Source organism: Martes martes (genome assembly GCF_963455335.1).
Source record: "Martes martes genome assembly, chromosome: 7".
NCBI lineage: Eukaryota > Metazoa > Chordata > Mammalia > Carnivora > Mustelidae > Martes > Martes martes.
In genome coordinates, this window is record NC_137894.1 from 80,302,744 (window position 1) to 80,327,853 (window position 25,110).

General features: G+C 36.8%; 1 protein-coding gene across 1 annotated transcript in view; it reads left to right on the forward strand.

The window, feature by feature from the left end:
- The window catches only part of NUBPL (NUBP iron-sulfur cluster assembly factor, mitochondrial), a 200,773-nt gene that overhangs the window by 144,541 nt on the left and 31,122 nt on the right, over positions 1-25,110 (forward strand). The window contains exons 7-8 of the mRNA XM_080808849.1: positions 1,953-2,046; positions 23,461-23,546. Coding sequence (XP_080664975.1) covers positions 1,953-2,046; positions 23,461-23,546 — 180 coding nt within the window. The remainder of the gene's footprint in view (positions 1-1,952; positions 2,047-23,460; positions 23,547-25,110) is intronic.

Below are 25,110 nucleotides of genomic sequence, written 5' to 3' on the forward strand. Positions count from 1 at the left end.
CTTTGGGAATCAAAGAGATTAAAAGAAATTCTTGGGGTACCTGGGTGGTTCAGTTGGTTAAGCATCTGCTTTCGGCTCAGGTCATGATCTCAGGGTCCTGGGATGGAGCCCCATATCTCGGGCTCCCTGCTCAGCAGGGAGTCTGCTTGTCCCTCCACCCCACCCCCTGCTAGTGCTCTTGAACGCTTTCTCTCTCTCAAATAAATAAAGAAAATCTTTTTTTTTTTAAAGAGCAGTTATTTGATAAATCCTTTGCTTTCTGAATTCTTACTACTTGCTCTCAGAAATTCAGATGTTAAAGAGGTTTTTAACATATCTCTTTCTATTTAATCTATATATCTGAATTAAGAACCAAGTAATTTTTTATAGTAAAGAACTTACTTTCTTCATAGCACTTTGTACCTTCTGATTTGTCTTTCTGTTTGTCTGCCTGACTCCCTCACTCATTCCACAGTGGCAGTGGAAAGGCTGGGACTTTGTTTTGTCCACTACTCTATCCCCATCACCTGGAACAGTGCCTGGTACCTAATCAATTCTCAATAAATATGTGTTGAATAAATGTGTTAATAGATGAATGAACCATTGCTCTCCAGCTATGTTGATCTTCTTTCACTTGCTTACATTTACTAACCTCTTTCCTTTGCAGAGGTTATTTTATTATATGCTTGATATCTGTCTCCTTCTATATGATAAATTCTGTGCAGTTAGAGACCATGGAACCATATAGTTATTAGTACCTAACTCAATGCCTAATACGTAGTAGGTACTGAAACATTCTATGGGTGAATGATTGAATGAATGAATGATTAGGAGAAGTACCTAGTAGGAACATCGTATCTAATCTAATGGAAATTAAGGGAAGTGAGTTTCAAGCTGGATCTGAAGAGTGAGGATCAATTAGCAGGTGAAGAAGACTAGGCAGAGTGTTCTGGAGCTTCAGCTCAGATTTTATCCTGAAGGCAGTAGAAGAATTTTAAACAAAAAAGTGGCACTATCAGACTTGCATTTTAGATGGACCATTTTTCAGCAGTGTTAGGAACAGGCTGTGTGGACAGTGTCAAAGTGGAGAGTCTGGTTGGGAAGCTTTGGTGATACATGGTTGTGTTCTCTTTTGGGTTCTTGGCAATGGGGAAAGAGATAAGTAGATACACTTGAGAGATTTTCAGAAGATAGAATAAGTGACTGGGGCTAGTGAGAGAAAGGGAAGAGTTAAATATGATTCCAATCTTCCACCTTTGGCAAATGAGAAGAACATAGGGCTATTCACTGAGACTGTTTACTCAGAGAGAGTAGCCATCTAAGGAGAAAAGAGTCTGAGGAACCCTTAAGACCTATCTAATCTGAGGCGGAGCCTTAAGAACTTGGTAATATAGCTGAATTTTCTAGGTAAAGATACCTAGAAAGATGCCCGGAAGGAAATAATCAAAATGTTAATAGTATTGGAAGTCTAGTTATGTTTCTAAATTTTTCCCAAGTTTTGGTTATCATTATTAGTGCGTTTTATGAAGGAAAAAGTTCATAAACAGTTATATTAGGATCTTCCATAGGAAATGCTGTACCACAAAATCCAAGGACACAAAGCTAAGGCCTTCCTAGGCTATTCCCAATGAAAATAAAGTAATGGTCCTGATAGAAGCCCACTGTGGAATGGGTTCACCTTTTGTGTGTGTGTGTGTGTGTGTGTGTGTGTGTGTGTGTGTGTGTTGAGGGTAGGGTAAGAGAGGAGTGGTCATTGGGAAATTTAGCCTTTTCATTCAGAGAAGGTCTTCTGGAGCCGGGAAGTGTCTCTTATTTATTCATTTATCCTTAACCTTCAACGTAGTCCCTGATAGTAATGACTTAAGTGAAAGCTATTATTTTAGATTTTGTTATTAATACATTTATTTTTGTTCATATCACTATTCACTGTAATTGTTATACAGTGATATTATTTGTGTCATCTTGGTTTTTAGGTAGATTGGGGCCAACTCAACTATTTAGTTGTTGACATGCCACCAGGAACTGGAGATGTGCAGTTATCAGTCACACAGAATATTCCCATTTCAGGTAATCTTAAACCTTAAAGTAATTTGTGCTGTCTTTATTGTTTTGCTATTGCCATATAGAAAAACAAACTTTATGACAGACGAACATTTTTATGTCTTCAAAAATATTCATAAATTTTTATTTAGAGATCAGTTTCATAAATTAAATTTTTCAAAATATTGCCAGAATGAGTGCATTTACAAAAACATAAAGACATTTTGAAAAGGTGGTGATAGAAATCTATGTTCTAGAAAAACAATAACACTTAAATATTGCTTGGGTAGAACATGACTGGCTCACAGCTGTCCTGCAGTGACAGCATAGTGCCTGCTCCATGGCAGGCACTCAGTAAATATTTATTGAGTAAATACTGAATATGAGTAAATATTAGGAAAATTTGGTTTTTTGGTAAATACAAGCATGGGAAAATTTTATATTCAGCTAACTATTTAAAGTTAACCTTAAGAGAGCAATAAACATATTAGCTTTACATCAACTACACAATATTTCATTATGGTAGTAGATATCTTTTCTGTGATACAGAATTTAATTCAATAGTTAACTTTTATGTTGAATCTGTTTCCAAGGATTTTCCTAAATTCCAGTGGAGAAATAATTGTAAATCTCTCTTATATATAAGGACTTTGGGAAAATAATGGAATTTCAAAATGTCATTACAAATCAAATATCTATTGGTAATAAATAACCAAGAAATATTACTGACAATCATCAAAAGGTTTAGAATCTAGATTTTTGATAAATTATACACATTGATTGGAAATATCAATACAGCATCATTAAAATGAATTTTTTGGGGGGGCTGCCTCAAAGGGCAGTAACATGAATATTTTTGATATTTAAATACATTTGTTACCTTACCTGAGTCTGAGACTTTTTCTTTGGTGAAGCAAGCTAGAAAGTAATGAAATGAGAGTAAATTGAAATAGCACAAAAGTAGTTGAATACATCTTTTTTGTAATCAGCGTACTAATCTTTTTTTTTTTTTTTTCAGTAGTTTTGGGACTTGTATATTTTTGAATCCTAAGAATACTCACTAAATGTTTATTGAATAAAATGTGCTCCAGACACCTTGAAATGCCTGTTGCAGACTTCCAAAATGCTTACAATATTTATGTGGATAATATATTGGTACAATTGGGCTAAATTATTGTCTGTTCCCTGAATAGTGACTTGGTACATTGAAAAAATTTAATTTACTTCACACAGATAAACTCATAGCCCCAAACGATTTACCTTTGTTTACTCAAATAACAGCTCCTGTATTTGGACAGTATTTAAGATTATGTCCACCCTATTTTTATTTGTGCTTATACTCTAAAATCAACAGTGTGTAGATTGAGGTTAAGATTTGTTTCTTATATGCTAAAATTTAACCAGTAATATTTCTTTCTTTCTTTCTTTCTTTTTTTTTTTTTTTTTTGAAAGAGATCACAAATAGGCAGAGAAGCAGGCGGGGAGCCGGGGGTGGGGGGAAGCAGGCCCCCTGCTGAGCAGAGAGCCCGATGTGGGGCTCGATCCCAGGACCCTGAGATCATGACCTGAGCTGAAGGCAGAGGCTTAACCCACTGAGCCACCCAGGCGCCCCAACCAGTAATATTTCTTTATTCCTTTTCTTTGATGAAGAGTCTGCCCTGTAACAAATAGGTCATTAATATCATCTGATAATAAAAAGCAGTTTTTTGTTGTTGTTGTTGTAGTGGTGGTAAAACTTAGCAGTTCAGTAGTATTGAGGACATTCGTATTGTTGTGTAGCCATCACCACCATCCAACTCCAGAACTTTCTCATCTTCCCAAACTGAAATTCTATATTTGTTAAACAATAACTCTTCATTTCTTCTTCTCACTAAACCCTGATAACCACTATTCTTTCAGAAACAATATTTTTTTATGTTAAGATGAGGAAATGATGAATGAGAAAAATATATGAGGAAAATATATTTTAGATAGATAAATTTTATATATCCAGTATTGACTTTATGCTTTATTAATAAAATATTAAATCAACAAATATTTATCTATATAAAGATAGATGCTAAGCACTGTAGAAGATCCAAGGGTAATTAAACCAAAAATATTTTCCCTAGACCAGAGTTCTATACCTTTTTTGATACTCAGAACTTTTTTCAGGTTGATTAATACATGGGTTCTCTCCAGGAAGATGTATTGGTATCTACAGAAACACTGCTTTAATGTGTCATTTCAGGAGGTTCACAGTTCTTAGGTTAGAAACCCCGGCTATAGACTGTAGAACAAGGGGAAGGGCAAGGGGAACAAATGGCTGCTAAGAAAAGAACTATCATTCAGTGTGAAAAGTGCTAAATGAGAAATCTAAACCCCATGATACCAGGTCTCTCAAAGGACAAAGAGATGGATATGAGAGGATTGTAAAACACTTGATGTAGATGAGCTTTAAAGAATAAATATGAGAAGTGCCTGGGTGGTTCAGTCTGTTAAGCATCTGCCTCTTGATTTCAGCTCAGGTCATGAACTCATGGAGCCTACTGAAGATTCTCTCTCCTCTCTCCCCCTGCCTGACCCCTGCCTGACCCCTGTATTCTTTTTTTTTCAGAGACCCCTTGGTCTCTGAAAAAAAAGAATAAATATGATACATTGTAGAGCATTCAAGATAGCACCATACCTTGTTTGCTTTGCTTTTTCTCACCCCAAGGGATAGAAATCAGAAAATGAAACTGAAGGTGTTTATAATTCTGTGATAGAAACACATGTTTTACTTCCCATTTAAAAAAAAGTCTGATCCATTAAAAAAAAAATAGAGCCAGGTTCTAAAGATGCTTTTGAAAATTCATAAACTTAGTGATTTCTGGACTATGGAAGTAAAATTATTATTTATCAGTATTTTCTAAATTTTCTTTAATGAGCATGTTTTAATTTTAAAAAGTAAATATGGGGTGCCTGGGTAGCTCAGATGGTTAAGCGTCTGCCCTCGGCTCAGTCCATGATCCCGGGGTCCTGGGATTGAGTCGCGCATCAGGCTCCCTGCTCAGCGGGGAGCCTGCTTCCCCTCTCCCCCTCTGCTGCTCCCCCTGCTTGTGCTCTTTCTCTCTCTCTCTCAAATAAATAAATAAAATCTTAAAAAAAGAAAAAAGTAAATATAAAGCACTAATTCTTTAAGGACAGATTTCTATATAAATTGGTACCATGATAATTGCCCATTATCAATAAACTGCCATTTAAGGACAGTCTCTCATATATTAATTTTTATATTTAATTATCACAGGTATTATTCTTATTTTCTTAAATCTTTAAAGATTTAAGCCACTTTTCCAAGGTCACACAGTTACCGTAGTCCATAGCTGAGGCTCATATCAATTCTGATTCAGTTTAAATATCATGCTCTCAACCTCTACATAAAGCTGTTCTAATACAAAGCCTGACAACATTTGACTCACTGATTTTCTGAGTTTAGTTCTATTCCATTCAAACCCATTAGGTTGAAATTATTCTAATGATAAAAATTTGTTCATGAATATGCCTAAACCTGTGCACCCCTATATGTTAAGTATCCAACCAACAGTCTGTGTTAGTGTTTACTATGTTCAGTTTTGTTTCTGTTTTGATTCCTGAGAGATTGCTTTGGGCTTCTTTAACTCATATATTCCAGGGAAGGTCTGGAGATCATTTAGAAGCAGTCTCCTTTGTCCTTTAGGAGTAGAGCCCCAAATGATTCTTGAAAAGACCAGTATCATCTTTGGGCTGATCATACTAGTCTTGGACAGTTGGCTACTTTCCAGGTGCACTGGCTCTCAGTATAGGATTGCAGCTATCACTGTTAGTACGTTCATACTGTGGGTCATTATGTCAATATTAAAATTAACAGCTATGAAAAGACTGGATTTTTTACACTGAACATCTGTTAATTTTATACATACAAACAAAAATCCAGCAATAAAAGTATCCTACTAAAATGATGTGTGTGGGGTTGGCGGGGGGAGATACATGTGATTGCGTGTGTGTGTTAAAGGCTTAGTTCCTGAGGTTTGGTTTTATTCAGGCCAGTGTCATTTCATAGTTAATATATCTGAGGAAATAAAAATTGAGCTGTCTTCCAGGAAGGGTACCAACCAAGGAGTTGCTGAACTGGTTTGAATCATGGCTTTCATCAACTTGTATTATCTGAAACAGCCTATCAGATTCATATTGTCCTTTCTAAGCCTAAATGAATTATCTCTTCTCTAATTATGAACCTAATTTTCCTTTCCTCTTATCATTGACTTTAGAACTCTTTTAAGATACTCTGTATTCTACCTTTTCTTATGTCTCATATCCTGTAAACCATATAAGCTTTTTAGACTCCCATTTGAGCATCCTCTGTGATCTAACTTCCCGGTCCATCCTCTTAAACTCCTTCACATAACCTGGGAGTCCCCTCCCCAAACCCTTAAGTACTCACTGCCACCTCCATCCTCCATTTACTTCCCAAAGTTTCTGTCTTTATATACATCTGACCCTCTAATCAGTGGGTACCCAAATCCTACATGCCCTTTATTTCAAATTTCTACTTCCTGTTATCTTCCTCGAATCCCTACTTGGGAATCATTTCTCCCTCTTTGGAATTCACATAACATTTCATTTAGACCACTCTTACAGCACTTCTAATGTTCTCCATTTATAGCCTGCAAAACTGTGTTTTCTTCAAAATGTTACTCCCTGGAGGGCTAAGGATTTGTTTAATTCATCCTTGTATTTCTCACAGTGCCAAACTCCGTGCCTTCCTGTAACCACTCAGTAAATGTTGAATCAGTGAATGAGTGTTTTATCTGTATGTCTGTATTATCTGTTCAACTGGGAGGTAAGCTACTTGAATGCAGAACTTTTTCCTATTCACTGTAGTATTTCTTAGAGTACTTTGGGCAGTGGCTTATGCAATTAATATTGATTGAATAAATAACAAAGATAGTTGACTAGTTATCACTGTTTATATAAACAGATTTGTGCCTTCTTATCTTTCTTACCATCCTTCTAGCTCAGTCCTATGATTTCCTCCACCCCAACTGGTTTTATCCAAGTGTTTTTTCTATATAAGTTTAAAAAGGATTCATTAAAAACGTGCATTTTATTTCACTCTCCCTTTGAGAGAAAAATATTTTCATTTTAGGGATTTATTTATGCTGTCCTTTTTCCTATTCTGTATATAATGTCCTTGTGGATCGATGGTACCTTTTAGTATTAACTTTGTTTTGGTGTCTGGAAAATAATGTGCATGCGGACGCTTGCTATTTGGTTACATACAGGCTCTGTACCAAATTAATAGGGAGAATCATTAGCATTGCAGGGATGCTTAGCAAGGTGCTAACTGCCTCTCTGCCTTTTTATCCTTACCTTTGGAATACCTGCCTACCCCACAGACTCATAAGGGTCAAATAAGATAATGTAAAAGCTCCACCTAAATGTATTATATTTTTTTAGAAACTACTTTGAGTTTTTTGGTGGGGGTGGTGGTGAGATGTTGTCATTTAGAAAGAGCCTTTATATCAACTTTGCATGTCTCCATGCCATGTTGAGAATGAAATGAAATGTTTTATATTTGTAAAGGGACATCCTTTTGGAAAATTTATGGAGGCAGACCTGTATAAGCAAAAAGATCCTTTTACTGAATGCTAATTAGCAACTCTTTGTATGCGTTTCATTTTTTTGTTCCATCAAATGGATGACAAGCTCATTATAAGAAGAAACTTAAAAAAAAAAAATCCTTGTGTTTAAAGTGTTGTGTACCAACAACAGTAATAAATATGTTGATAGCAGTATTAGTGGCTAATGATTTAAATTTGAGCATACATGGGCTATTGAATCATTACATGCTACAAATACCTAGTAGTTATAGTAATTACTAGAGGGAAAAGAGACAGAATAAAGGATGGGAAATAACCAGTTATAGTCTTTGGATTTGTTCTTGTTGAACTTGCCAAGGCACAAAGGCAGAGTTGTTAGTGCTGGTTTTAATTTTCTTACTCTCCCCACTCCCCGCTTTTTTTCCAAGTGATTGAGTTTGCTGGGTTTTTGCTTGTTGTTTGTTAAGCATTTAAATTACTTGTTACCATATACTGAGTGGGGTAATTTCAGGGTTGACTTCTGGGTTTTTTAAGACATAGTGATGAGCTCCTGGGAATTTTCTTTTTTTTTTTTTTTAATTTTTAAAATTATGTTAGTCACCATACAGTACATCATTAGTTTTTGATGTAGTGTTCCATGATTCATTGTTTGCATATAACACCCAGTGCTCCGTGTAATACAGCTTCCTTAATACCCATCACCAGGCTAACCCATCCGCCCCACCCTCCAAACTCTGTTTGTTTCTTGAAGTCCATAGTCTGTCATGGTTTGTCTCCCCCTCTGATTTCCCCTCCTTCACTTTTCCCTTCCTTCTCCTAATGTCCTCCATGCTATTCCTTATGTTCCACAAATAAGTGAAACCGTCTGATAATTGACTTTCTCTGCTTGACTTATTTCACTTAGCATAATCTCCTCTAGTCCCATCCACGGTGATGCAAAATCTAGGTATTCGTCCTTTCTGATGGCTGAGTAATATTCCATTGAATATACACATCTTCTTCTTCTTTTTTTTTTTTTTAAATACACATTTTCTTTATCCATTCATCTGTTGAAGGGCATGTGTGCTCTTTCCACAGTTTGGCTACTGTGGCCATTCCTGCTATGAATGTTGGAGTGCATATGGCCCTTCTTTTTATGACATCTGTATCTTTGGGATAAATACCCAGTAGTGCAATTGCCAGGTGTAGCTCTAGTGAGCCATAGTGTAGCTCTATTTTTAATTTTTTGAGGAATCTCCACACTGTTTTCCAAAGTGGCTGTAACCAGCTTGCATTCCCACCAACAGTGTAAGAGGGTTCCCCTTTCTCCACAGCCTCTCCAATATTTGTTGTTTCTTGGCTTGTCAATTTTTGCCATTCTGACTAGTGTAAGGTGGTATCTCAGTGTGGTTTTGATATGAATTTCCCTGGTAGCTAGTGATGATGAACATTTTTCATGTGTCTGTTAGCCATTTGTATGTCTTCTTTGGAGAAGTGTCTATTCATGTCTTCTATCCATTTTTTGACTTGATTATTTGTTTTTTGGGTGTTCAGTTTGAGAAGTATCTTGAATACCAGCCCTTTATCTGTGGTGTCATTTGCAGATATCTTCTCCCATTCCGTGAGTTGTCTCTTTGTTTTGTTGACTGTTCCTTTGCTGTGCAGAAGCTTTTTATCTTGATGAAGTCCCAAAAGTTCATTTTCACTTTGGTTCCCTTGCCTTTGGAGATATGTCTTGAAAGAAGTTGCTGTGGCTGATGTCAAAGAGGTTACTGCTTATGTTCTCCTCTAGGATTTTGATGGACTCCTATCTCATGTTGAGGTCGTTCATCCATTTTGAGTTTATCTTTGTGTATAGTGTAAGAGAATGGTCTAGTTTCATTCTTCTGTATATAGCTGTCCAATTTTCCCAGCACCGTTTATTGAAAAGACTTTTCCATTGGATATTTTTTCCTGCTTTGTCAAAGATTATTTGACCGTAGACTTGAGGGTTCATATCTGGGCTCACTATTCTGTTCCATTGGTCCATGTGTCTGTTTTTGTGCCAGTACCATGCTGTCTTGGTGATCATGGCTTTGTATAATAGCTTGAAGTCAGGCAACGTGATACCCACAGCTTTGTTTTTCTTTTTCAACATTTCTTTGGTAATTTGGGGTCTTTTCTGGTTCCATACAAATTTTAGAATTGTTTGTTCCAGCACTTTGAAAAATGCCAATAGTATTGATCAGGATGGCGTTGAAAGTATAGATTGCTCTGGGCGGCATAGACATTTTAACAACGTTTTTCTTCTAATCCATGAGCATGGAATGTTTTTTCCATCTTTTTGTGTCTTCTTTAATTTATTTCACGAGTGTTCTATAGTTCCTAGAGTATAGATTGTTTACCTCTTTGGTTAGGTTTATTCCAAGGTATCTTCTGGTTTTTGGTGCTATTGCAAGCGAAATTGATTCTTTAATTTCTCTTTCTACAGTTTCATTGTTAGTGTATAAGAAAGCAACTGATTTCTGTGCATTGATTTTATATACTGCCACATTACTGAATTGCTCTATGAGTTCTAATAATTTGGGGGTGGAATTTTTTGGGTTTTCCACATAAATTATCATATCATTTGTGAAAAGAGAAAGTTTGACTTCTTCTTTGCAATTTGAATACCTTTTATTTCTTTTTGTTGTCTGATTGCTGTTGCTAAGACTTCTGGTACTATGTTGAACAATAGAGGCGAGAGCGGGCATCCTTGTCATGTTCCTGATCTTAAGGGAAAGGCTCTCAGCTTTTCCCCATTGAGAGTGATATTCACTGTGGGTTTTCATAGATGGATTTTATGAAATTGAGGAATGTTTTCTCTATCCCTATACTCTGAAGAGTTCAGGAAAGGATGCTGTATTTTCTCAAATGCTTTTTCTGCATCAATTGAGAGGACCATGTGGTTCTTCTCTCTTCTCTTATTAATTTGTTCTATCACACCGATTGATTTGTGAAAGTAGAACCACCTTTGCATCCCAGGGATAAATCCCACCTGATCATGGTGGATAATCCTTTTAATGTACTGTTGGATCTTATTAGCTAGGATCTTGTTGAGAATTTTGGCATCCATATTCATCAGGGATATTGGTCTGAAATTTTCCTTTTTGATGGGGTCTTTGCCTGGTTTTGGGATCAAGGTAATGCTGGCCTCAGAGAAGGAATCTGGAAGTTCTCCTTCTGTTTCTATTTTTTTAAACAGCTTCAGGAGAATAGGTATTATTTCTTCTTTGAATGTTAAGTAGAATTCCCCAGGGAGTCCATCAGGTCCTGGACTCTTGTGTTTTGGGAGGTGTTTGGTCACTGCTTCAATCTCATTACTGGTTTTTGGTCTGTTCAGGTTGTCAGTTTCTTCCTTGTTTCAGTCTTGGAAGTTTATAGGTTTCCAGGAATGTATCCATTTCTTCCAGGTTGCTTAACTTATTGGCATATAAGTGTTTATAATAATTTCTGATAATTGTTTCTATTTCCTTGGTGTTAGTTGTGCCTTTCCTCTTTCATTCATAATTTTATTAATTTGGGTCTTTTCACTTTTCTTTTGGGTAAGTCTGGCCAGTGGTTCATCTATTTTATTAATTCTTTCAAAGAACCAGCTTCTAGTTTAATTGATGTGTTTTACTGTATTTCTGGTTTCCTAATTCATTGATCTCTGCTGTAATCTTAATTATTTCCCTTCTTGTGCACCGGTTAGGCTTAATATGTTGTTGATTCTCCAGTTCTTTAAGGTGTAAAGATAGTTTGTATATTCAGGACTTTTCTTTTTCTTTTTTGAGGGAGGCTTGGATGGCTATGTATTTCCCCCTTAGGACCACCTTTGCCATATCCTGTAGGTTTTGAACCAATGTGCTTTTGTTTTCATTGGTTTCCATAAATTATTTAAGTTCTTCTTTGATTTCCTGGTTGACCCAAACATTCTTGAGTAGGATGGTCTTTAGCTTCCATGTGTTTGAATTTCTTCGAAACTTTTTCTTGTGATTGAGTTCCAGTTTCAAAGCATTGTGGTCTGAAAATATTCAGGGAATTATCTCAGTCTTTTGGTATCAGTTGAGACCTGATTTGTGACCCAGTATATGGTCTATTGTGGAGAAAATTCCATGTGCACTCAAGAAGAATGAGTATTCTGTTGCTTTAGGGTGGAATGTTCTGTATATATCTATGAGGTCCACCTGGTCCAGTGTGTCATTCAAAGCTCTTATTTTTTGTTGATTTTCTGCTTAGATAATCTGTCTGTTGCTGAGAGTGGAGTGTTAAGGTCTCCTGCAATTACCGTATTATTATCAACATGTCTCTTTATTTTCGTGAACAGTTGGCTTATGTAGTTGGCTTATGTAGTTGGCTGGGGCACAGATATTTATGATTGTCAGATCTTCTTGTTGGATGGACCGTTTAAGAATGATATAGTGTCCTTCTGGATCTCTGACTACAGTCTTTAGCTTAAAATCTGGTTTGTCTGACATGAGAATTGCTACCCCAGCTTTCTTTTGTGGTCGGTTGGCATGAAAGATGGTTCTCTGGGTCGCCTGGGTGGCTCAGTCGATAAGCATCTGCCTTCAGCTCCAGTCGTGATCCCAGGGTCCTGGGATGGAGCACCACATCAAGCTCTCTGCTCCAGCAGGAAGCCTGCTTCTCTAAGAGTTTTAATATTACATGCCAGGGTGTTGGTTTATTCTCTTTGATCTTGGGAGGTGTTCTCTCTTCCTCTAGGATACGAATTCTTGTTTTGGTCCCCAGATTAGGGAAGTTCTCAGCTAGGATGTGCTCAAATGTATCTTCTAGTTCTCTCTCTCTCTCTCCCCACTCAGGGAGCCCAATAATTCTGACATTGGAACATTTCATGGTGTCATATATTTCTCTAATTCTGTTTTCATGAATTCTAAGCTATTTGATCAGGCCTCCTCTTGACCCTTCTTTTCTATCAGTTTGTCTTCTAGATCACTAATTCGTTCTTCTTTTACCACTAGCTGTTAGAGTGTCTAGATGTGATTGGATCTCATTGATATCATTTTTATGTCCTGCCAAATCAGCTCTCACTTCTGCTCTTAGAGAATCTATGTTGCCATTAATGATTTTCTCCATTATAGCTATTGTCTACATAACTATTACTCTGAAGTCTGTTTCTGACATCTTGCTTATTCCATATCTGTTAGTTCTGTGGCAGAAGTCACGGTCTCTGAACTTTTCCTGTGTTGGGGATTCCTCCTCTTAGTCATTCTGTTGGGGAGTAGTTGAGGGAATTTACAGAGTCCAAATTATTGCCTACAACCCAAGCAAGATGGCACCTGTTTTATAGGGACCTTAGGGTTGCTGGCCTCTTGATCTTTCAGCCTGTCTTCTGGGGCAGGGACCTGCTGTGCTGTTGCTCAGGCAACCCTGTTTAGACAGAGTTGTCCTGCCCCCTGTTGGGGGTGGGCTTAGTGAAAACCATTTTTGGGGGGCCTTTCTTCTCTGGGGTCTTTATCTGGCAGCTTTCTGCATCTCTTCCAGGAGTCAGAGCAGAAGTGACAGTATCTCAGAACAGAGAGATTGGAGTTTGTTCTCCAGTGAGCCCTCCAGGCCACACTGCCTCCGTTTTTCATCTGTGCTGCTAAAAACTGCAGCATCCTGGGTTGTGTGCCCCATAGCAGCCCTCCCAGCCCTTACTTCCAGGTCCAGGGATGTCTCTGCCCTTTATGCTTTTAAAACCACCAGCTGCTCCCAGTTTGCACATGTGCCCCGTAGCTCCAGATTTCAGTCTGGGGGTTGCCCTGAAGTCCTTTCCCCATGGCTACCTACGCTACCTACCTGTCTGTGAGTCTGTGCCTGGTCCCCAGCACAGGAGGCTTTTGCACTCCTGTGGCCCAGGATCCAGAGGCTCCCTTCCCCTTCCTTTTTATCTTCCAGTAGAAGATTGGAATCGTGGCATTCTGCTTCATGCCTCAAAACCAACTGGTGACAATTTGTTGGTATAGATCTGGATATATCTTCTTACATCTCAGGCTGATAATTGTGGTTGTTCAGAGTGGTCTGGTAGATATCTAGCTCTGTTCAGGGGACCAGTTGAAATAGGGTCCCCTACTCCTCCACTGTCTGGCCCCCCTCTCCCTTGAGTACCTTCCTGGGAATTTTCAGACCCTTATCTGCTCTTCCATAGTAGATGAGGATTAATATTTCTTTGATGAACATTATAAGTACCTTGAATATTTTGAAAATATTTGCACTGTAGTGGTATTTGAATTCTAATAGATGTTACCTAATTTTTTTTCTTTCCTCTTTTGCTTGAACTGAGGTCCTCTTCATGACTATATAAAGACTATCTGAATTTGATTTTAACTCTTGAAATTAAGTGAAGAGTTGATGCTTCACATTTTTATGTGAAGCATATTTTTCTTTTTTAAGACACTGGAGAGTTTTAGTAAGTTATTTGTATTCAGATGCTGTATTAATCAGGGTCTGGGCAGGAAACAGATGACATACCTTAAAAGGAATAACAGAATGAAGTTAATGAAGGGACTGGTAATAGAGGTGTAGGCAGCATTAAGGAAACCAGCAAGAGAGGATGGAGTACCCAAAGACTAGTGACAAGAAGTTATTACTGTCCCCTCTGCCTAATGGGGCCCAGGGATGAACTGTGTCAGTAGAACCTAGAGGCTGCTAGAGCCATGGAAGAGGGTCTGCCTCTTGGAAGTGTGGCTACAGAGGAACTAAGCCATATCCAGAACTGCTGCAAGGCAGCGAATGAGTGGTGTATGAGGTAGGTAATAATACTGCAGCCTCTTTTTCCTCTCAGTCTCATATCCTGCAGGTGCCTCCTACTGGCAGATTCCGCAGTGGAAGCCAGAAGGTAAGAAAACTCAGGTGGTACAGTCCACAAAGGTCAGCTACCCAGGCACTGGTCAGGACAGAGAGGGGTGGAGAATGAAGCAGAACTTGGTGGGGGGGAAGGAAGTGAAGTGCAACAAGTGGAAAATAACTAAAACAGCTTCTCTTCTTCTTCTGGTCCTCATTATAATTGTGAATTAGTGGCTTGCAGTAGATGAAATACAAAGCAAAGAATTTGTGGATAATACAGATACCAGTAATACAGTCAAAGTAGAGAAAATCCATACGATCACAAGGCGAAATTGTACTGTCATCAGGTTTATGAACAGAATATTTATTTGTAGATAAGCAGTAGCATAAGTATATTCTGTATAGTGGGGAGTAATGGATAGAAGAATTTATTTTGATAGGATAGAGTTATGAAAAGAAGTTGCCCTTTATTAAGTAAAAATTGATGTAGGAGTGAAACTTTTGGAAACTTATTATAATAGAATGGACAAAGATTGAACACTGGAGAGGGGAGCCATCATGGTCCCTTCTTTGTTCTCTTTTCCTTTCAGGGAGGGGCGGAAGTGGGACAGAAAGCAGCCAGATAGTTCTAGTGTGGGTCCTGCTTTGATTTCTTTTACCTGGAGAGGGAGTTACTGTATATGGCAGAGTAGTCAGCTAGATAATATGCTGAATGTCCATGGGCTCAAGAGAAGCTGCTCTAGCAAACTGGTATTTACATTACAAAAATGAGGTATTGACCTTTCTTTCATGACCCTTCCTGTCTGGACCCTGTGGTCAGAAGGAAAGCCAGAGGCCTTTCTGCCTCTCATTCATTTAAATGAGATGAGGTAGGAATTTTAAATTAAGGCACCTTAATATTTCAGTCATTGTTTAAAATGAAAGGCATTTATTGCTTGTGAAAGGCATTGGGTTTATTGCTACAGTAACTGAACTCCCATTTGTTCATCAGAGATACATGAGAAAAAGCTGTACAAGTCCACACTAGTGTTTTTGCCTCCACCAGTAGTTTGGCCTAATCAGTGATCTCTTTTCAGGTAACACCCTTTGATTACTAATTTGGACAGTTGTTTTGATAATATGAAAACCTGTTGGGTTTGGGAGGATCAGAAGCTTATTGTTACTATTGTTGTGTAAGTGAATTACCTTAGGCCATCATTTGAAAGTTTCCTTGTTATCTGGTATTTACTCTCTCAGAGCAAAAGGAACACAGTGGTTTCACTTAGGTAACCTAAATGAAATCTTTTAAATTTTTTCTTTATAGCTATTTCTTTCCCTTCTTAGAATTGTTTTCAAATTTAAAAGAGTAATTCTTTTAAGATCCAGTACTGATCTTTTGAAAAACTATTAAACTAAAAGAAAAATGTTTGGCTATTTTGGGTTTTAGTGCTTTGTTTTCCTTACATTTAATATAAACAATATAAAATTACATTTTACAATGACCTCAAACTGTAAAGCTAGAAACATGCTGATCCTTCAAAAGTAGAAAACTTAGGTCATAGCTATTCCTAGTATTCAAAGATATTAAATCTTCATTTATGTTTTCAATTTGCAGAATGGAACTTTGAAGGAGACAGTCAATTTTGGACTTCTTCCATGTGTACTGTATTTCCATGCAAATATTGGGCAGAGTTAAAATGAATGGATATTTGTCAAGAGTTACACGATGTAGGAGAGAATTATTGTTTTATTTATCAAATTATAAGAATTCTTTTCAAAATAAATGTGTCCTTTTGTTATACAAATTGTAGCCAGGTGTTAAAGAATAGAAACTATTCCAGGGTTTTATTGTTTAGGGGATTTCTGGTATTCAGTCTGGAACTTCAGTCTTTGTTACATTAAGAATCAAATTATAAAATTAAATATGATGTCATTGGTTAATGAACAACAGTATTTTCAATCTAAATTTTAAAGAAATAAGCTTTTTGGGGTTTTGTATTTGCATTAACGTATTTTATAGGTGGAAGTTATAACATATCAGTTAATAGTTCAAAAAAATAGTCTGAGAATTAACAAGTTCTGAACTATGACATGGAAAGACCCAGGATTTTAAAACTTTCCTTAAATGATTCTTATATAATTGGCTTTCAGAATCACTTTGTCTTGACCAACCTATCTGACATTTGAATTCCTGAATCATTTAGCTTGTGTTTAGTTGGGGAGCTTCTGAGGTAGTTCATTCAGTTTCATTGTTTAAGAATTTCTGGATACTTCCGTCATGATATATACCTTACAGCTAAAATTCATTAATGTCTTAAAGTTCAATGAATAGTATAATGGCCGATGGTTAGTCAGGGTCATATTAAAAGCTACTTTTAAATTCATTAACTGTTTGTATGTAGAAAAAGTACAAGTCCTACAATCCATCACTTAAAAAGTTTTTGCACTTGATCATACATTTTAGAAATTTGATTAAAATCTGAAGCTTAGCTCTGAAGATTGTTTTTACGTCTCAGGTATGATAGTATTTGGAAATGGAAGAAAGCTTTTCCATATTAAGTCTCAGTCTCTATTTCCTGAGACATACCTGCTTAAATAAAGTTAGGGTAATCAGGGAGTAGTAATTCTCCTCTCTAGAGTTTATATTAGAGAAGGAATATGTATAAAAGGAATGTGTTTCATTATTAAACAAACAGCCTCTGGTGGTGGCTCACTGTGAGCATGGGCAGGCTGAGCTATACGTGCCTCTTACAGAATTTGAAATGTAAAATATTAAATCTAAGAATACAACATGAATAGACTATCATGGAAGAGCAAAAGAGCTTTCTTTCTGTTGTACAGACATAGGTATACAACAAGTAGGTTCCCCAAGGTGTTTACTGATCAGATTAAGGTTGGAGTCAAGACTGGAAAGAAGCAAGGATTTTATCTTAACTTTACTGGAAACATCAAAAGTGAAGGGAAGAAGAGAATAAAAGAGCAAGAGAGCATGAGTGAAGAGTATGAGCAGTTTGTTTCCAGCCCAAGCTCTTTAAAATCTCTGAAAGGTTTCACTTGTCCCGAATGGTTCCTAGTGACCAGCAGTCTGGATAGCCCTGGTGAATTCTTTATTAACATCATTAAGATGAGGTGATTGGAAGCCCATTGCCTGTTAACTCTGTTATTGAAGAGCCAGTCTTTGTCCCTAAGTGGCAGATACACATCTAGATTCCTTTGACAAACTTGAATTCTTATTAAAGTTCTGAAGAGCACACTCTCTCACACGTAATTTTGAAATACTGTGGTTTCCACTAATTATTGTGTTTTTATAATTCTTTTTGGCAGCCATTTACAAACTTCCTGTGCCATAATTCATTTCTAAAGTGAGCAAAATAATGATTGATCTTTAAATTAGTAAAACATATCTCCTTTGTGACTGTAGTCAGTTCTCTATTGGAATGGAGCATAGAGTCCAAAACTGATTCATGAAAGAATTATTTATATTTCCTGTTGAAACACAGTCTGTGGGTACATTTGGGATAGATTTACCTTTTTAATCATGTTTTATTTAATCACATCTAATATTAGTGGACTTTCTTTGATCTTACAGCAAATAATTTTTATAATTAAGGAATTTGGGAGCTACAGAGGAGAAAGGAGGAGCTAAAAAATGCCAAAGCTAATCTACTTTATAGTTAATAAACAATGATATATTTGGTATTATTTATGTTAGGCTAACAGAAGTTGAATGGTTATTTTACTGCAAGTATCTAAGAGAATCAGCACCACTAAATAATAGAGTTCTGTGAACATTAAGAATAGTTAATTTGGGCTTCCTGGGTGGTTTAAATGTCCAACTTTTGATTTCGGCCTAGGTCATGAGTTCAATCCTCACACTGGGCTCTATGCTGGGCATGGAGCCTACTTAAAACAAAACAAAACAGAACAAACAAACAATAGCAGTTAATTTATTCTTTTAAGTCTTAATTGACTTTATATTGATATACTCAAAAGTTGTAAAGTATGTAGTTACTCATCTAGGTATAATTATGAGCAGTTTTTGTTGCACATATTGGGTTCCAACACTGAAGTTCTCAATCAAGCATGGGAATTAGATATAATTTATACCCTGAGACTTAAAATGGCATAGTTGAGTAGTTCCACACTGGTATCATTATGATCAGCTCAACATCTAGAATAATCAGTTTCAAATGTTTCACTACTCTGAACTCTGACCCAAATTCAGATATGCAGTTACAGATTTTCTTCTTAATAGTCAAGAGAATTAGCAATTAAAATAATACTCTGAATAATTATTGTTTAGGATGTTTACATATTTGCCAGAATCTGCTAGATAATCTTTTATAGTAAATCTTAGTTGGATAAAAAGCCTTTTAAAAAGATTATAACTTGGAAGATAACATTTAAAAATATTATTTAATTGCTTGGACTTAGACATTTACTCTAGAAAATGGTTAGAAAATTCTCCCTGGGATTCTTGAGATAGGGGTTTTTATGATACTGTGTTTTACCCCAGAAGATACTTCCATTTATTGCAAACTGAGCCTTCTCTTTGTTGCTACTAACATTCCTGTTGTCAGTAAAGAGAGCACAAGTTTCCCAACTAACCTTCCCATCAGAAGACTGAAGTGACATCATCAGTGCTGGTATTAAAAGGGAAGAATTTGGGTTAGTTCATATTGGTTCATGCCCTGATAAAAATGAAAATTTACGAGGTAGACAGCCAAGAATCATAAAGATAAAATGTAATAATAGATTTAGAGACCATATTTTAAGAAATGAGATATGGTAACAAGAAAAAAATTGATATAATTCCTTGAAAATTTAAAAATCTAGGTTGTGAGACACAGATTGATGAGTAACGATTAAATTTAATTTTAACATAGGTTTTGTTTGTTGCTTGCTTTATTTCCTTCTACATTCTAAAAGTCATTGTAGGGCTATCTGAAATGGTTACTTATATGATGTATTAAAATTTGGTACATTAGGCATGCCTGGGTGGCTCAGTCTGTTAAGCGTCTGCCTTTGGCTCAGGTTATGATATCAGGGTCCTGGGTTCGAGTCCAACATCAGGCTCCTTGCTAAGTGGAGAGCCTGCTTCTCCCTCTGCATGCCACTCCCCCTGCTTGAGCTTGCGTGCCCTCTCTCTCTGACAAATAAATAAAATATTAAAAATAAAATAAAATAAAAATTGGTACAACAAAAGAAATAGTGATTTTTGCATGAGCCAGTTGTTTTTGTATTCTTCAAAGGAGGCTAGAAATTTTTTCTCCAAATAATCCTAAAGACTGATTACATTGTGATTAAGAACTTAATTATTTAAGAACATGTACTTCAGCAAAAGAACTCTTACACGGATTTTATTTATTTGAGAGTGAGAGAGAGCACCTACATACGAGCATGAAGGGGAGTGGGCAGAGGGAGGGGGAGAAGCAGGCTCCCCACTGAGCAAGGGGCCTGGTGTGGGGCTTGATTCTAGGACCCTGGGATCATGACCTGAGCCAAAGGCAGATGCTTAACCAACTGAGGCACCCAGGCACCCCCCAAAAATCTTTTATATGTGGCTGGTTGTTCTAATGGAATGTTTATACCTTTTAAGTATTTGATGGGACATAGAAGATGTTCATTGTCCTTGTCAAAAAGTTGTTATTAGGTGCACCGGGGTGGCTCAGTTGGTTAAACTAAGCCTTCGGCTCAGCTCATGATCCCAGGGTCGTGGGATCGAGCCCCACATTGGGCTCCCTGATTGGCAGGAAGCCTGCTTCTCCCTCTTCCACTCCCCCTGCTTGTGTCCCCTCTCTCACAGTCTGTCTCTGTCAAATAAATAAATAAAATCTTTTTAAAAAAAGTTGTTATTAATTGGTGTATGAATGGTGCTATTTAGATTACAGAGAAACTCAAATGTTTTGGATGCTTACTTGTGATACTATGTTAGGGTTAAGTACAGAGAAAAACCAAGGCACTTCAGTCCTTCTCTCTAGGATCTTATAGCTATCAAAATAATGTCACCAAATATTTTTATAACACTTTCACATTCTTTGTTTTTAATGAGACATCTCTTTAAGTTAAATAGGAACAGTGGAAATAGGTGGATTTTACAGAAGAGTTCATTGAGATATATTGAGATTTAGTGAACTATTCAAGGTTGTATAGTTACAAAGACATAGTAAACAGAGCCAGAATCCAGAGCTCTTAACTCCTAGTTCAAGGAGTTACCAACTAAGAGTTCATGCAGCAGTAGTCCAGGATAGATGATTTGAAAATAAAAGAAAATTATTTAAATCACCTATTTTTTGTTAAGTGCCTATTTTGTACATGGCATTATAGCAGTTTTGTTTGATTAAAAAATGAGAAATATCATAACTTCCCATGAAATTGTATTGTATAGTGGTAATACAAATAGTAGACAAAGGCTATTTAGAATAATAAAGTGAGTATATCCTGTGAAAGCTAAAAGTGCTTTTTAGGGCTAATGCAATAGAAAACCCCCTGTGTACAGGTATATAATTAAGACAGAATTTGGTGGAAATAGCCAAGGAGGTTTTATTTATTTATGATTTTTTTAATCACAGAGTAGCTCTGTGATTGAGAGGTCATTATTCTTGGAGTAGGATAGTATTTCACATTCACTTAAATAGGTTCACTGAACAGTCAGGATGAACAGGAGTGGTTTTAGAAACTATAGTTAAGAGGCAGTGCTAAAGCATATAATCAGAGCTAGCTGAGACCTTGGAGACTATCTAGTCCTTGCATTAATGTTATAGCTAAGGAAACTGAGTCCTAGAGTGGTTCTGAGTTACTTGCCAAAGGTCAGTCACACAGCTGGATGGGGGCAGAACTGGAATCCGATTCCTTCCAAATGCCTGGATAGGAAAAAACAGTGAAATAGATTGATAAAAGAACCTAGAAGGTGGCAAATTATGGATGTATATTGGATCTGTGAAGTAGAGTTGCATATAGTTTTTACAGAGATGTGACTTCCATCAATCTTTGAAAGACAGGAAAGAGAACGGTTGACTAGTTTTTGGTTCCTTGGGCAGAGCAAATAAAAATAGAAGGCTGTAGTGACCCATGGAACAGTTTGAAAAGTAGAATGAGCTGCCTGATGGTACGTATAGAAATGACCTTCCCAGCAACTTCTAAGACATTTTATTAATAACAATAATAAAGATAGTAATGGTGATTATATGAGCAACAACAACATCAGCTACCTTTTACTGACTGAATGTTTATCCTGTGTCTAGGCATCATGTCAGGCATCTTAGGTATATTAGTTTCATTTAATTATTTCTCTGAAATTTCGTTTCCTCATCTACAAAATGGCATGGTAATACCAATCTCAGAGAGATTAAGGTAATTACCTTAGTGACAGAGGAAGTTGGCTATGGAATAAAAATTTGAATTCTGATTCTGTTGGAATTCCAAAGGTAGTGTTTCTCAAACTTGACTAATGAATAGGCCCTCCTTCTGAGGGAAAAATAATTTGTTCCATACCATGTATTGACTTATTTTTGTCATAAGACTATAAACTATGTGTAAATATAAATTCCTTAAATTTATAGCTCTTAAATAATTTTTTAAAAACTAAAAACATTATAGTAAAAAAACACAAAACTTTAAAAAATCAATAAAATTAAAATTAATGACATTAATATTAAAGTTGGAGTGTGTTTTGGCTGAAAGGAAAATACTGATAGCAAGATGAATTTGTAGCTAACTCTTATAGCACACATTTTTTGAGTTTGGCAAGCTTGTATTGCATTGTGCTTTGTGCTAACTTAGTTCCCCTACTACTTATCTTTGTTTTGACTTCAAAATGTCCCTTCAGCAATACTTTGTAGTATCTTATGATCTTCATTTGATATAGTCCATTATTTATTGTTGATACTACCTATCTTTTCATAAGTTGTGATGAGCTACTATCACTTGGTGCCAATTTAATGGTTTGGAGCTCTGAAATGTCATGTCAATGTATAGTTAGAAGATGATGGTCATCCAGGTCATGTAGAATATGTTTATGTTAATTATTTTTCAGGTTATCATCTAGAAGAACCCACAAAATTTAAGAAATCACAAACTGCAAATCATAACCAGCCCTCTGGTGTTTCTACTTAAAAGTTTACACTGCACTTTCTCTCAAAACACTGTGGTAGGGGCACCTGGGTGGCTCAGTGGGTTAAAGCCTCTGCCTTCGGCTCAGGTCATGATCCCAGGGTCCTGGGATCGAGCCCTGCATCGGGCTCTCGGCTCCACAGGGAGCCTGCTTCCCCACCTCTCTCTGCCTGCCTCTCTGCCTACTTGTGATCTCTGTCTGTCAAATAAATAAAATATTAAAAAAAAAAAAACCACTATGGTAGAACCATCTGGTTTCTGCAGGGTCATAGTAGAAACCTAGGAAAGCCTTGATCTCCACCTACTTTTGGTACTGCTTTCATCAAGGCCACCTCTGTTTTGCATCTCAGTTTCTACCACAACTTCTAGTTTTACCCACCAAACTATTTTCTATAGGGCCTTCTACACTAGTGAGTTTCTTTAATACAAACTTTCAAGACTCAGCTCAGGAATTACCTCTCTCTGAAACCTTTCCTCTCTCCTTTTTCATCCCATGCATTATCATCTTTGCATTTCTGACCCGTAGAATGAATTACTTCTCTTTTCCTTTATTTCTCCTTTTTAACTCCATAGTATCGAAGAGGCATACTTATACTTCTGTTACATTGCTTAGCACATTGTGTTGTGATCCTTAATTTTTGGATTTTCCAAGTAGATTATTAGCTTCTTGAAAGTAGTGCCTGTCTTGTGTATCTTCTAACTAGCACATTGTCTGGGAAGAAAGTTCTGATGATATATCTGTGATCTTGAATCATTGGTCAATCAGTTGTTATTTTAGAAGTGAGGAGTCAAAAATAGGCAAGAGCAAGGTAGACATTTCCTCATCTTTCCCATTCATGTGTCTAAAGTGTATACAAATTACCTAAATAGTTAATGTAGTACTCTTTTAGAATGTAAGCAATATAATTATGGAAGTAATCTTTCCATAAAGAATTAAATGATGGCATCATTTTACTTTCTTTTTGTTTTGTTTTCTGTTGGTTAGGTGCTGTGATTGTCTCCACACCCCAGGACATTGCACTGATGGATGCACGCAAGGGTGCCGAGATGTTTCGAAAAGTCCATGTGCCTGTAAGCATTTACAGCTTCTTTGTTATAATACGAAACACTCTAACTGAAGAAGCAAGTCATTGAGAAATACAGTCCAAATTTTAATTTAGTTCTGTGCAGAAATCTGTAGAAAACCCTACTTCGTCTTTATGGTTACTTTAACAACATGCGTATAGGTGCAAACATGTATATATATTATATTAATCAAGAAAAATTCTAATTGCATTAAAATATTTTTAGAAGAATTCTGAAACATCTTTCAGGTATGAGTTTTGTGACCAAGTACTACCTCTCCAGATACTTGCAGATATTATTGACAAAAAAAACCCCACATCAGTGTTTAGAAGGAGATACTTGAATAAGGCAGTGATAGGAGGACAGGTGAAAACGGTGACTTTTTTCCATCTGTCTCGTTCATAACTCATTCGTAGCTCACCATCTTCTAAAAAGTATCTGAGGATTTTCTATACAATATGACAAAATACAAATGTAATAATATTAAGACAAAACGCAATTAAAATCAGAATCAGAAGTGAATCTGTAAACAAACTGCAGGCCATTAAGGGACTTAAATACATGCCAGAAGTAACCCATGAATTTTCTAGCAACCATGTAGGGCCTTTATAAAAGTGCCCATTTCCATAAGGTTAGAGCACAGCATTTGAGAGGAGAACTGAGACCAGAGAGGCATAAATCTCTCCTAGGTTCTCTGAATAAAGTAACCCTTTATATGAATAACACACTCTCATTACCTTTTTTTTAACCATAAATAGAGGTTTCTTCCTCCTAGCATGCATCAGCAAAAGCAAGTGGACTTACGTCAGAGTATGGTTTAGAACAAGCATTTTTGTACAAAGCCAATGTGATGCCTCCATCTATATGACTATCTAGTCGACTAGTTTAATTCAGGAATAGATTTTAGAGCTTATAGAGCAGAGTTTTTTAGACTCCAGTCATGAATTAGCTTCAGAGGTCTCATGATTCTTTCTCCCTCCTCCTTTTCCCCATCCCCAAATGATATGTTCACTTTGAGTTTGTTTTGGTATGGAGAGAATTCATAACTTTCATTGAATTCTTCAATGAAACTGACATGGGGGGCGCCTGGGTGGCTCAGTGGGTTAAAGCCTCTGCCTTCGGCTCAGATCATGGTCTCGGGGTCCTGGGATCGAGCCCCATATTGGGCTCTCTGCTCTGCGGGGAGCCTGCTTCCTCCTCTCTCTCTCTGCCTGCCTCTCTGCCTACTTGTGATCTGTCTGTCAAATAAATAAATAAATAAAAATCTTAAAAAAAAAAAAAAAGAAAAAGAAACTGACATGATATGAAATCCAGTGATTCACTAGCATGAATGGACTCTCATAAATGTTTTTCTCTCAGGGGAGCATCTGAAAGTGTAAAACAGTAGAGTAGTGGAGTTGAGATGTTCCTCTTTGACAGGTACCTCTTCTCCCTTGCCGGTTAGTGCAGAGCTGTAGGCATTAACAAGCCATGGAGCTCTGCACTGGGTCCACATTGTCTTAGGAAAATTGAAGAGCCTGATAAGGATGATCTGAGAGTATTTCCATGATCAGAAAGTGTTTAAGTCCAG